At 29.8% G+C, this 15,645-nt stretch overlaps 1 protein-coding gene across 1 annotated transcript; it reads right to left on the reverse strand.

The window, feature by feature from the left end:
- Positions 1-1,151: 1,151 nt before the first annotated feature.
- Positions 1,152-2,591, reverse strand: LOC137830250 (uncharacterized). The gene is made up of 3 exons (XM_068637451.1): positions 2,255-2,591; positions 1,556-1,618; positions 1,152-1,417 (listed from the first exon to the last, which is right to left on the reverse strand). Exons 1-3 carry the CDS (start codon positions 2,446-2,448, stop codon positions 1,315-1,317), a joined length of 360 nt encoding a protein of 119 aa, XP_068493552.1. The 5' UTR covers positions 2,449-2,591; the 3' UTR covers positions 1,152-1,314.
- Positions 2,592-15,645: the final 13,054 nt, after the last annotated feature.

Raw genomic sequence — 15,645 nt, forward strand, 5'->3', positions numbered from 1 at the left:
TTATAAAAATAAGAATAATTTTTTTTTGAACAGTCATAAAAAAATATCTTTCTCTTTCAAGAAAAAAAACTTATAGAAAAGATTAAGATTTGTTTAAATTATTTCCAAAATTGTGTTTTCCTATGACCATTTTTGTATTAAGGTAGTATAATCTAGTGTTTGTTACTTATTTTATTCTAGAAAATATATAATTAATTATAGCTTGTTTAATTAAAAAACAATAAATAGATAGGATAAAACAATGCATAATGATTATATAATCTGTGATGAAGAATGATAGATCTTATAAATGTATCTTGACACAACAAATGTCAGATGCAATAGAAAACAAAGTTTTTCTAAGAATATCTTATCATAATAAATATGATCAAGTAATAGTCATATAAGAGATATATTACACAAACAATTACTACTTAAGCATCCTAATGAACTTAATTCGTTCTCTTTGGAAGTTTTTCTACTATCGATTTCGAGGTTTAGTCTCAAAAAAACTAGACATATCCTAAAACAAGTTATTTCTATACTCGCATAATAATTTATTTCATTAATTAAACCTCTAAAACAATTGTCTTAAAGAAGAATTAGACATGTCCTATATATTTAAGTCAACTAGTACTAAACTTATTTTTGTTATTCAAACCCTCCTTCTAGACTCAGTTAATTTTTTAATAAAAGGAATATTTAATTAATTTATAAGTCTTACAACAAATACAATATTAATACTTATAATATTATTTTAGTTAATTCATCTCATTGAAAACATTTTTTTTCTTAAGCAACATTAATTATATAAAGCTTACATCATTTATTCTATCAAAAAAATTGTTAATCAACATTACTCTACTATAATCAACATTTGTAACCAATTCCAACATAGAATGCTAGAGGTGATTTATGTTTAAATAAATTTTAAGGTATCAATTATGCAATTGCCGTTTTTTTTCTCCATCATCCTCTAATGCATTTCTCAGAGAGCACTGCAGGGCACATTTTCGTCTCCAGGTTTATTATAAAAACAGATTCCATTCAAATATCCAAACCTAATAAATTATATTAAAATCACTTTTTACTTGATATATATCCAACAACCACTATATTCCATATGACGGATTATCAAAATCAGCTGTAACTCCAATTCAAACCCTCTAAAATTTTGTTTCCCAACACTTCATCTATTAAACAAAATAGAGGAATTGAACAAAACATATAGCACTCAAAATTTAATACTGCTTATGTTGTAGTGTAATAAACAAGCAGTATATCTTATAACTCCAGTTCCTAAGACAATCTTTCCATCCACTACCAAAAACGAAGTTACATAGACATCAGCTTTGGTCCATTGTCTGGCATACCCATCCCACCAGCTAAATCGGCATCAAGTTGAGTATGTGGTGCAGGACCCATCATTTGTTTTACACTACACAATGAAACTGTAATATTAGAAGCAATATAAATCAGGGAAGAATTCTATAAATTAAATCAATTTTCACCAATATAAACCAGGGAAGAATTGTAGCATAGATTCAAAAACAAAGCATAAGAAAAAGTAGCATACCGCTTCCTGTGTCGTTTGGTCTTAAAATGTTCATCCCTCACAGTTACATTGGAAAAGTACCGACTGCAGAAATCAAAATAGTTACTCTATCTAATCATGAAACCAACCAACAACCAAAAAAGGAACATAAAAAGAGAGCTTGGAGACAAATACTTCAGCATCCATATTCCTTAAAGTATAATAAAACGGAATAAATAAATTGAGAATTAAAGCAAAACACATAATGATTTGTTCTCCCATGTTGCTCCAAAACGGAGAAGTGGGATGGGATTGAACTGAATTAGTCTGAGAAAGAAGAAAACCCACTCCAATTAAAAGTTTGAAACGGCAAGAAGAAAAATGCTAGCGATGCTAACTATAAACCCACTCCTAAAGTGCAGTATTATAAGGAGCTCATCTTCTCTGGGTTATTGAACAATCTGAATTAAACAGTTTTAAAAATCAGTTTTTAAAACCAGAAACTGAAAAGTGAATCAGACATGACCTAAAATCTATGTTTTCTCTCCTCTATCTCTTCTACTGTTCTCTCAATTCTATATTCTTACCCTTGTACCCTTTTCATCTTCTATTCCTATGACCTAAACTTGGCATCGTAGTGTTCCACGACACCCAAACTTTTCAATCTCATGTTAAAAAATCAATAAATATACAAACATTATGTATATTGATAAAGATGCACACACAAAAGAGGAAAATTACTCGCAGTGAGGGCAATAGTACTGTCCCATCCCAGGCAAATCTTCGTCGACGGGTAAAGGGGTTTTGTCTTCATCGGGTTTGTTTAGCTGCGCGTAAACCATATCGTCCCCTTTCAACTCAAATTTGGTTCGGCGTGCTGTCTTGTGAGAATATCTTCTCTTCTTCACGCTCCTGTGCGGACATTTGCCTCCCATTCTTCGCGTTTCACAACCGTTGGGGTTTTACAGCTCTGATACTACTTCCCCTGCAACTTGGAATTAGGGTTTTTACTATGAAGACGACGATGTAGTGTGAAACCACAACGCCTCAAATGTCTCGGCTTAAAGCATTAGCAACTAATGTGTGCGTTACGCGAGAAACGGAAGTATCAAAATGGGCCTGCTGGATTATCTGGCCCAGTCTAATTAGCTTATAGGATTGCACACCCCTTTAATTTCTTTGTACACCATACAAGAATATGTAAAGACCAAAATACTCCTCTGCCCAAAAATTAAACTCTATTCTTTTTGTTTCCTACTAGTCCGAGACCGTGTGTACGCACGTGCTTTCCGTTTATTTTTGTTTTATGCTATTTAAAAGATTATTTTCAATTTATTATTATATTTAATTGACTGTGTAATTTCATAATAAAGAATTTTAATTACAAATAGTAATTCATATTTAAATATGTGTATTTTCTAGTATAGATATAGGATATAAAGATAGTATGGTTAGTTAAGTTTATTTTAATTTTTTTTTATGTGTTGGACTTTTAAAATATTATTTCATTACATTATTTAAATTAAAACATGTAAATAATAATATTTAATAGGATGTATTTAAAATAATATAAATCGTTACTTAAACGAGATTTACAAACATTTAGATGAATATATAAATATCATAGTTTTAATAGTAATTTCTAAATATTGTAATCTTTATATAGATATCAAATATTATCGAAAGTCTCCTCTAGTTATACAGTCCAAAATAAAAGATAAAAAATTAAATCTAAAATCTTTGGAACAATATAGAGGGATAACTTTTTACATAGTCATGGTTCTTGGATGTGTAGGAACAAAGTATTGGGGTGTACGAAGTAAAAGTCCAGATATGTTTGCAAAGTCCGTTGGTTATAATTAATTGCATTGTGGTTGTGGTTGTTAGGTGTCTTTGTCCAAGCATATTGTTCATGCAAGTAAATCTGTATTGGGTATCCAAAAGACGAAGTCAGATAAATTTAAATAGAAGATACTTAGAGAAAATATCTTGTAAAGTTGATTATTCACTTAGCCAATAAAAGGTTTGATTTTGTAGTTTTTGGCTGAAATTTTGTTTGATTTAGTTACTAAGCTTCTTTTCACCTTTTGATTTATTGAAACCTACATAGATTTGTTCATTGTTATTTTATTCTACTGAACTTCTAAGCAGGATGTATAAAAGAAAGATGTATACAAGAAAATGATAATAATAAAGATTAGTGACAAGATCAGTGTATAGGAAAACTTGTGACTTTTCCAACATTAAGGTTTTTTTAAATAAGTGACAATGAGAACGTCCTACATCACATAAAGCTCCTGTTTTGATCGTAGCTTCATAGAGTGGATGAACAGAAATTGTTAGTTGTTTAGTAATTGGTTGATTAGTTAAGGGTTGTGCTTCATGGTAGTTTCCCTCCACACTCTTTTATGTCAAATGTCACCATTAACAACCAATACTAAGCTTTTCTGGAAAACATGATTGATTGCATATATGTAATAATAAGATTCATATGAATAATTTGTGGCGAGGAGGAACCTTCCTACTCTCCATACAGCAAACAAGCATGACCATCAACATTGACTCTCGACATGGATGAGACAAAATTTGACACAAACTGAACAATCGAACATGCTCTTAAACTAACTATAAACATAAGCTAACGCATGATTTTCACACTTTTAGCATGTGGGGGAAGCTACGTTGCTATCTGCTGCAAAGTGACCATACATTAATTTATTCTAATTCACCAATTAAAACACAAGCTCAAATCGATTAAAGATAAAAATATCTTAAATACAATTTTCTCATTATAAAGTTCGGTTTTTTACGGTTTGAGTTATAATTAAAATTTACTTCTGATTTTTTTTTATCAATAATAAATAAATAAAATTAAACAATACACTTAAAAAGGTCAATTCTTTTATAAACAAAACCAAAATGAGTCTATATTAGCTCAACAGAGACGAAATTGCATATTTCCTACCCAAAAAGCAGAGAAAATGAAGGTTAAAAAGTATTGAGTTTTCCTAGAAAGTTACTATTTATAGAAGATGCAATTTCCAGAAATTATCCACTACGTAGACGTCAAAACTGTATTAGCAAGTGAACAATTATGCTATGTAATTTGTCATGCATCTGCCTCCACATCCTACACATCATTTAGTTTCTGTTATACACTGTGTTGTGCATACAATAATTCCATTTTTGCCCTTCGTTCATCCTTGCTTATAAACTTTAAGTACCTAATGAATGCAAGCAATTTAAAGGTTAAAGCACCAAATCAGAATAGGAAAAGCTCAAGTTCTTTACTGTTCTCCTTTTTTTTATCAGTAATAAAAAATAAATAAATGGGAACCACTTCAGGGGTGATCCAACCCTTATACATAAATAGGTAGCGTCTTACCAACCTCCAACCAAGAAACCCCTTCCAACTTAAATAAGGAACAACCAAAGCAACTCAAGAAAACATTAAACAACCAACCTCATACAATTCACTGGGTTCAAAACCCAGTTGGGGTACGTAAAGGAATTACTACAGGACTTTGCAAAAATTCAAGACCAAACATTTACCTGTACAGTGCAAATACCTCGAGCACATCTACCACTCCCCTGTCGAAGGTCATCGAGTTCCTATGTCTCCAAATTCTACTCACAACACCAACCCAAATCGCCCCCCAAACGTCATTAACCACATCAGAAGTCGAACACAACCTGAATTGTTGGAAGTTTACCAAAGGGTCCTTGTGAATAACAAACGACACTCTAAGCCACTCAAAACAAAGACACTACACTCGCCAGGTAAACTCGCAGACGAAAAACAGATGACAGGACAACTCTTCCACCTTTCCACACAAACCACACACCAAATTTTCAACCACCACCCCTCGCCTTTATTGTTCTCCTCATCCAGTGCAAATTATGAAAGCCAAATAAATTTACTCGTGTTCCACGTTTTGACCAAGAATGTTAAAAATATGCATTTAACTGTAAAAAACAGACTATAAAAGTTGGTAATTTGTATGACAGTTTTTTGTCGACCATACATACAATAATACTTATGTGTTGTCATCTCACTTGATAATCTACAAATAAAAGTATGGAAGGTTACATTTTACAACAAAACAAAGACGCATAACATTTTATTAATAATCTTCACTAAAAAATAAAAAAATAAATTATTTTTTAAAATTAATTAAAAAAATATAGAACTGTAAAAGATTATTATTGATTATAATAATATCATTAAAAGAAAATTAATTTTATAGAAAAATATAATTAGTTACTATATTAATTAAGTTAAATATTATTTTATAAATTAAAAAATTATTAATATCTAATAAAGTAGTTTCTATAATAAAAATTTATAGTTAGTTTCTAAATTATTACTTAATATTAATTATTAAAATTTTATTTACTAATTAGTTTAAATTCTAAATTATTTATTATAAAAAATAATTTAAAATCTAAAATAGGATAGTTAATGCTAAATAATTTTTTTTTTAAAATAATTTATAAATTTTTATTAATAATAAAAAATATTTTACATATCAACACTTTTTAATTTATAAAATAATATCTAATTTAATTAATTATTTGTACGTCTAAAATTAATATTTAATGAATTTTAATTTTATTGTACAGTTATGTTTAAAAAATAAATATGTTTATTTTTTAATATATTCATAAGAGTTTATTGAATTTTACTAGGATTATGAATAGAAAGTAATCCTATAACATTCCATATTTCTATTCGACATTTGTGTCATGAAAGTAAAATATAACTCATTATTCACTTGCAGTGGTTATAAACTATAATTTATTTTTCTTGGTAAACACAATTTTCTTTTACCTCCTCGGGTACTTTAGCCTTATATTTTGGTTACACGGTGAGAAGAAGAAGGGAAAATGATTGGAGAGTTGGTATATGTGTATGAACATGTCACGTTACAATCATGTGACAAATTTTGGAGGCAAGACGGCTTCGTGGAACTATCGTTTGTTCTGTTTTCACAAAGAGACATCATTCTTTGATTCAAACTCATTTACAAGTCCAAGTTCTCATCAATTTTTTATTTTTCTCTGTCTAAGCCCTACTTTTCTTGTCAAATTTGTTTGTTTAAATTAAACGAGGAGAAAAAAAAGGAAGTAAGAGAGAAAAATAAAAGGAAAAATACACTTTTTTTTTTGTCTGAACTTCACATATTCTTTCTTTGTATTTGTTTTTCAAACTTCATTAAGTTTTTTTTTAAGCAAAGATTTAATTAAATTAAATTGGGGACACTTCAGGGATGTCTCAATCCTTATACAAAAATTAAAAAATTGTACAGTTATTTTAACTTCTAAACTTAACAAAACAATCATAGGCTTCCCGAAAGATAACAAACTCTTCAAGAATCAAAGCTAACTCCCCTCAAACATAATCCCTCAAATCACCCTTCAAGATGAATACAGTTGCCCTACATTGCATAAAATGCACGCCTTCTTCCTATGCCATCCAACTTTAAAAACTCATGAAAAAGGGATATTTTATACCCTATGTAGGAAGCTTTTATGCAGATTTCAAGGCTCACTACTCAAAGCCAAAAAGCAGCTTAAGAGTTTGGTCACTGTGCTATATCACCAAACTCAATACTGCACACAAAAAAATCAGCAACCTATTATAAGCATCTTAAATTGGCTACTACAAAGCACACTGAAAGTAGAACGCTTCTAGTAGTCCAAACCCTCCTCCGGACTCAACATTTTGCCACATATACGAAAAACCTTTGTGATTCTACATCAGTAACATAATTATTATTCTTTGAACTTCTACTTAAATCTGCATCCAGTTTTATCTGCATAAACAATTCCACAAACATCCCACTAATTGAAGGCACTCTTTTACGCTGGATGCAAAAGTCTTTCAATCTCCTTCCACGAACTTTGTTCACTTCTAGCTTCTTGTACAGGATAGATTCCCTGCTCCCCACCATCTTAACCTGCACCAAGAAAACAACCTTCCCCACCAATCAAACTAATTCAAAGAGACAAAGCAACCTATACCCTTGACCTTGAGTAACTGATGCCAATTTATTGCAACATCCAACCGTACTTACAGCATGTATAGAAGATTGTAATGACTCTTTTAAATTACTTTCAATTAGATTATGAAAAAAAATGCTTACATACTTATGCACTTACCTTGTTACCATACTAACACAGGTTATAGGTGACAAAATCCAATCAGAAAAGGAGAATATAATTTTCTTCTCTTTATGTTTCATCCATACCCATGATTGTACTTGTGCCATAGTAAAAATTTCCTCTGCATCTACCTTTGCTTGGTTAAAGATGACCCTGTTTTTGTGCTTCCATATACTCCATACTTCTGAGACCCAAATACTTTTCCATAACCTATTACCTTCCTGATTAAAGCAAATGCAAGAAAATTGTTCGAAATGATAATTCAACTCATTATGGTTCACCGAACTAATTCCCATCCAGCTAAAACACATATTCCACACTTTACTTGATTCCCTACATAAAAGGAGGATATGTGTCGTTGTCTCCTCTTCCCTTCCGCATAAAACACATAAAGTATCCCCTAATGTCACTCCCCTTTTATGCAGGTTCTGCTTTGTCGCTATCCTATTCAAGAGAGCCCTCCACACATAGAATAGGGCTGAGGGCATAGCCTTCAGATTCCAAAGAGACCCGAACACTGATACCCCCGGCCTGTGATTTACTAACTTATTGTAAGCAGATTTTACTGAGAAAATGTTTGATGGAGGGTCGTTCCATAACCTTGAATCCTCTTTACCTTGTTGTAATGTCACATGTGATATTATAGACATGAAAAAATTTGATCTTCTCTCCTGATCCTACTTCCCAAGTCATATTCTGATCGAACCAGTTGTCACCTTGGTCAGAGAGACTTACTTTGAGTAAATCATTCCACCATCTAGATGTATACTTATTTCTTTTCGGTGCAATTGAATTAAGCAACCCCCTCGCTCCATACTTTGATTCTAAGACCTCCTTCCAAAGTCCTCTCTCTGCGGAACACCATCTCCATTAAGTTAGGAAGAAAAAGAAAGTAAGAGAGAAAAATAAAGGGAAAATACATTTCTTTTTCTCTGAACTTCACACATTATTTCTTTCTTTTTGTTTTTCAAACTCCATTTAACTGAAACAAATGTTTTTCTTCTCGTGTATGGTACTGCGACCTAATAAATATTCACATTGATTATACTAAAATCAAATATAATACAACTTTTTTATTGTATGTAGATCTTTTTCGCGAATATAAAGAAGATAATCATTATAGTAATTCATAATATTTTTAGTGTTATTATGTGAACTAATAAAGAATTATTGAATTCCAAAAAGATAAGTTCAGAAAAATTAACTTCTTAAACAGAATATAATATTTTAAAATGTTCATTTCAGACTTCTAAAGGAAATATCAGAAATTAAAAAAAAAAACTTATGTAAGATATAATTTTTAAAATAATTATTATGCGTTGTTAAATTATTATACAAATTGGTAGTTTTATTATATATGATTATTATGCTAATCATCACACAACAGAAAACCATAAAAATTAAAGTAAGTGAACTTAAATATATCATAAATATGCGAAATCATCACACAAAACCACAAAAATTAAAATAAGTTAAATTAAATATACCATAACTAATTCTAATTGCGAAATACGGTATCGAAAACAATTTTTTTAAATGTAAAGATTCATTATTGTCTCCACAAAGATCAATAGATTCACATAAAGGTTTATTATCTCTGCAAATATTTAAGAGATCAAATACACATCTTTAGTTTCCATTAAAATCGAGGAACCAAATATATTCCTAACCTCCATAAAAGTCCAATCGACATGAGAAATATTTGGAAGATCCATGCTGAGTAAAATTTATCAGAAACTATAAAATCTAACTTATGCTGACACATATAAACTAACAACTAACTCATGCATAACATTGATGAACAAACAATATTATAATATGATCAATGAAATCAGTTAAAGTATTTGATAAATCCAACTAATTTTATAAAAATTTTGAAAAATTGCAATTCGTGAAAAGTCTTAGAGAACGATTATATATAAAACTCTTGACCACTATAATTTTTTTTTTTATATCATCTTATGATTATTATTATTATTATTTTTATTATGATTATGATTATTGTTTTTATTATGATAATGATGTTGTAGTAATTTTGAAACTAAACAAATTCAAAATAAGTTTTTTTTTTTTCATCCTGACTTCAATTCTTAAACTTATTTATTTATATCACTTAATTAGTTCTTAAAATATTAATATTATCACTATAAGAATTAGAAACATATTAAATTAGACTGAGTGAGTGATAAATTATCCTTTTAAAGATTTTTGTTATGTGTTACTTTTTTTTGTCACTTTTACCTATTTATCCGATTTTAAATTTGTATATGACAAAATATTAATTAGAACGTTTTAATTTGTAAATTCTTTTAACATTTTTTAATTACGAACTAATTTATAATTACAAATATTTAACCTTAATAATAATAATTACTTATCATGCCTAAAGTGATTTTTAGTTAATGGATTGTTTAATTAAAGTATATTTCATTAAAATCTATATAAAATAAAATACGTTTTAATATTATTTAAAATAGTTATAATGATTATGTTTAGATTCTATTTAAAGAACTTCGTTTTATAAAATTTCATAAAGCTTAAATAAATACATTATAAAATCTTAAAATAGTTATATTTTTTCAAATAAAAACATTTTACTATTGTAAAATTTTGAAGTAAATAAAAATTAAAAAAATATCAACAAACCTGAGAGTGGATTTCATTTGTAGTTAGGGATGGTAAAGGATCCGTCCATCCCGCATAGGTCCGCCCTGCCACTAACCCGCACAAGCTGCTGCGAATTATTTGAAACGGACTAAAATGAGTTAATAGATTAAAAAAGTGAATCCATCCCATATTTGACGGCGGAACTTTTTCACCCAAAGAAGTTTTATCAACTTAAGAACAAGTTTATTAAGTTAGCTGTGACCGTGTAAAAAAATAGTTAAGAATATATATATATATATATATATATATATTATTTTAAGTTTCCACATAGAATTAAATTAAAAAAAATTACCAGACCATTAGAAGTTAGTTGTGTAGTTTTAAATCTTTTGAGCTTAATTCATCAACTCAAGCCTCTTTACTTTCTCATTCATTTAAACTTATTTTTAAATTTTAGGAATGCAATTTTTGCAAAGTAAAAATTATATCAAAACATGTACAAGGTAGATAACTATAAAAAAATATATACAGATTTCATAACCCAGTTTTCACTTTTTTTGAGTTTCTTGTTAATTATATGTTTCTATACAAGTTCAATATTCCATTCCAAATTCATTTACGTGGTTTCATTTAGTTTCTTAAAACCAGACATCACCCGGTTTTGAGTAAGAGTTATTCATAGTGAGAAAGCTAATGGGTTATTCTAAGTCAAGAATCACATGCGACGTTGCATTGGAAAACCAAACAGAATTGAACATGCATCAGGTATGAATGTTCTTGTTTTCCGTGAACATGAATATTCTAGAGTATGATTTGGGCACGTAATCTTAGGGCTGTAATTATCATTATCATTCCTCTAACGCAACGATGATACCAAACGCTATTTTCACTAAGAATTGCTTCTTCGATCCGAAACTGGTTTAATTTCTTCCCTATATTTAGGTGCCGATAATTCCAAAGTCATGCATGTAAACCAAAATGCGTTATGATTTGGACACCCTGCAAGTTGCTCATTTCAAACAACGGAAATGAGTTAGTGGTCCTTTTGCCTTAATGTTTACGTCGCCTACACTCCTCAAAATTTTGCATACCAAAAACATTAATAAATGCTCCTCAAACTTTTCAACCATGCATGGTATCAAAGACAAAAATAAGAGTTTATGCAATCTTTACTTTGCTCAATAATGCGCTCTGTTGGGACCAAAACGTAGCTGGCTACCAAGTGCAGGTTTTTTTCTTAAAAATGTTATTTGTTTCGTTATCGCTGTGATTTAATATCTAAAAAGAAATATAGAAACATGTGCACATAATTTAAGTTACTATTGATGAATTTTCAAGATAACACCGGTCTTTTGTTACAACTTTTTTTTCTTTCACCATAATTTTGGTGCACATTTAAGCATGCTACATTTTCATTTAAAACTTTAGATAAAGAAATTATACGTAAGTATGTATTAAAGTCCCGAACATATCTTTGAAGGTAGATGATAAGTTTTGTGTTTGTGTGGTTAAAAAATGCAACTATCAATCACTTATTTTTTTCAGCTGCAATATTCTCCTTTACATAAAATTCATGTAATAACTGGATAGGAATGTGTTTTGTATCACATAACCAATATCACTTACAACAATTTATCATTCTAGGATTTTTTTTTCAGCATCATTCTAGGATGAAAAGAATCTCGAACCAAAATTTGGAAGGTTATATGAATGGTTGTTGTGCAGTGTTTATGAAATAAAAAAAAATGACATTATTTTTGGGAAGAATAACATGTGGTGGAAATTTTTGGATTAGTACAATTAAGACATGGACGTCAATATCTAGTAGAATCCATGGAGCTAACTTCACTTGTTCAAATTGGTATTTTTGTCCAAAATATTGCATACGAAGTATCCAGAAATAAATGATATTTACAAAAAAAGTCTAGCTGGCTAAAAAGCTATATTGGAGGGATCTAAACATTGAAGTAGATGTCATACAAGCTGGATATCCTCATCCAATAAAGGAGAAACTAACCTATAAAAACACGATGTTCCCTTGCCAGATCTTGGTGTTTGTGAACAAAATCCAGCAACCCCCATATTTATATGCTTGGACAAATCTATCTTAGCAAGGCAAAATATTATTGATAATATTTTTTCTATTCAATATGCTAAAGATGGATTTTGTTTTGTAAGGATTGTTCATTGTCAATCTCTTCTTTCATTATTTCTGCTCAAACTTACCATGTCTTTATCTTTGCATGTTTGGGTGAGATTTATTAGATAACTATATTTATACTTTTCATAGTATTTTCTTTTCTCAACAATAAATAAGTTAAATAAATTTAGAATACTTCATGGATGTTTCAACCTTGATAAAAAAATCAAGATCAATCCCATATCCTTTACGTAGTTGCCAAAAAATTGGTAACCACAACAGAAAATATGTTTCAAAACAACACCAAAAACCTAAGGAAAGACTCTTAAAAAAATCTAAAACCATGAATAATCTTCTTCAAATACGTAGGAAAATTCAGACTTAATAACAACGTGCCTCAAATAGGTCAAACACCCACCTTTGATCTACTCAAGAACCAAGACTCAATACACCAAAGAAACACAACATTGCAAGGAAGAACACTCTATTACATGTTTGTATATCTTTATTCATCATGGATGAAAGCTTATTCTCATGCCTTCTTTAACCCTGCAAAAGACAACAAGACTCCACATAGATATGGATGTAACATTAGTAGCACCAGCCCACTATACCGAAACGAGCACACCAACCCAAAAAAGACATGCAACAAGAGGTAAAAATATGCACTCATTTGACTACCACCACACCATAGCCTTCCAAGGTGAAATCCTAGTTTTCTTCCCTATGTAGCTTACTAACAATTCTATTAGAGGTCCTATTCAATCCATCATTTTCCCAACCTTATCTTTTCTTTCTGATGGATTTTAGGCATTCCTTAGGCTCCATGCACCATTGGGCATAGGAAAATTCGGCTAAACTTTCTTTACTAGATAGTCATGACCACAACTTGAGTTGAGCCAGAGAAAAAAATCTCAGAACTATCCACTTTACCATTCTTGAATATGATTAGGTTCCTTTGCTTCCAGATTTCCCCAACCACAACAATCCATATACACTCATGATCTATTCGTAGTTTGGGTTGCCTAGGCTGGTTTAAACTCCAAAAAATGGGTTTAAGCATCCCAATGGTACATTATTTTCTCACTCACCCACTTAAAACACAAACACCATACCCTCCAAACTACTTTGCCTTTAAAGAAAACATGACTCTCTGTTTCCTCTTCTTTCTCACATATAATGCACAAGATGTTATTTAATACTATCCCTCTTTTCTCCAAGTTAACTCTTGTTGGGAGTCTCTCAACCATAACTCTCCATGCAGTGGTCATAGACAAAGGTAAAACCTTGATGCTTCAAAAGAACTTGTATGTTGACCTAAAATCCCCTTCTTCCTTCGTCCTTAAACATCAGTATGCCGAACTAACCATATAACCAAGATTTTCATCTACCTTCCATACCCAGCGATCCCCGGTATCTTTTGTAAGAGATTTATCATTTAACAAATTTATGAGTTGGTTTGCTTCTCCCACTTCTCACTTAAACAAGGTTCATCTTCATTCCACTTTCCTGAACCACTGATGATTGTTCTAAGAGCCTACCTGTGACAGATTAGCTACTTATCATTGGAGATATAGAATAGCTTCAAAAAATTTACATCTAAAGCCTCACTACTTAGCTACTTATCTGCCCAAAATCTAATCATCTTTTCATCGCCTAGCATCCACGTAACTTTGTCCTTAAAGTTATTTTCTCATTCGTTCGATGACCAAACTTTCTTTAGATTCTTCCACCAATTAGATTCCTCAGAATTCCTACCAGCAATTATTAGCTTTCTCCAACCTCCATACTTCGAAGCAAGTATATCTTTTCACAGATCACCCACGTTTGACTGCTCACTTTTCATAGTCTTAATTGTTATTGCAACACATATATAGCCTCTGAGGCAAATCCATAATGGATAAATGAACAAGATATAAGCGTTATGCATGAGTTTGAAATGCTAGAGATATCTATATTTAGACTTTCTATTTTCTAAAAAAAACTTTTAATTTTTACACACAATATGTTAATGTTTTTTTTTATATTTGTTTCTTACCCAAGAACATAAGGTGAAATAATAGGAATATCAACACTAAGTGAGGGATCCTCCTCCCCAATATTTGATTATGCATCATTTCTATCAGATAAGGCACAATTATAATAAAAGTGATATTATTTATCTTTTTTCTTGATTATATTCATTACAAATAGACTCTTACATTACAAATAGAATCATAATATAATGGATTACCAATAGATAAATATAAACAAAAAGATTGAATATAAATATTGCTTTCTTCCTACTTAAACCCTCAATTTATCAACATATATTATTAATAAAATCGTAGTATAAGGGTTTGATGACGAACATTAACAATGGATAAATACAAATAAAATGATTGAATATGAAATTTGAATTCTCATTACAAATATATCCATCAATAATACTATTTTTATTATCATTGCCTATCCATTAATGCCAATTTACTAACGAATGCAAATTGATTGTTAATATTTCTACAGTAGATACTAATTTTTTTTATAATAAATAATGATCTAAGGATATTTAGATATTCATAAGATAAGATAATCGATACTAAAATTATTATCCTCACAAGTATAAATATAAACATGAGTTTAAAAAAATATAAAATAATATTTAAAAATATATTTAAATATGAAATATATATTATAGTACGTTACCAAAAATCTCAAGTGTTAAATTCTATCTTAATATAATTGAATTACCCACTTATCTCTAAATACACATGTTAAGCATATATTAAGATCCAATAAGTAAATATGATTTGTAGATGGAAGATCGGTTGAAAAGAGAAAGAACTAAAAGAAGCAAAAGTCAAAAATTAAAGAAGGTTCAACTAAATTATAGGGCAACCCAAGAATTCTCTCATTTTTACTTTCAAGACTACTTTATCTAAAGACTATGTATTTGAAGAGCAAAATAATCCCAAAGTTTTATGTCAAAGATTTGGCGGGAATTTATTAGATGAATTACTTAGATTTTTTGTTTAAAAAACTAATTATGATACAATTTTTTTTCTATATTTTTAATTTTATATTTAATTTTGATATAATAAATTCATATGTCTTTTTCAGAGTTTTTAAGTCAGTTTTACATTTTTTTAAAGCTTCCAAAACCATTGGGTTGGTTGGTGAGACTTATTGGATAATTATAAGGGAAAGTGGAAGGTAAAGAATTAATGAATGTTCAAAGTTA

This window comes from Phaseolus vulgaris, chromosome 7 (genome assembly GCF_000499845.2).
Source record: "Phaseolus vulgaris cultivar G19833 chromosome 7, P. vulgaris v2.0, whole genome shotgun sequence".
In the NCBI taxonomy this organism is placed as follows: Eukaryota; Viridiplantae; Streptophyta; class Magnoliopsida; order Fabales; family Fabaceae; genus Phaseolus; species Phaseolus vulgaris.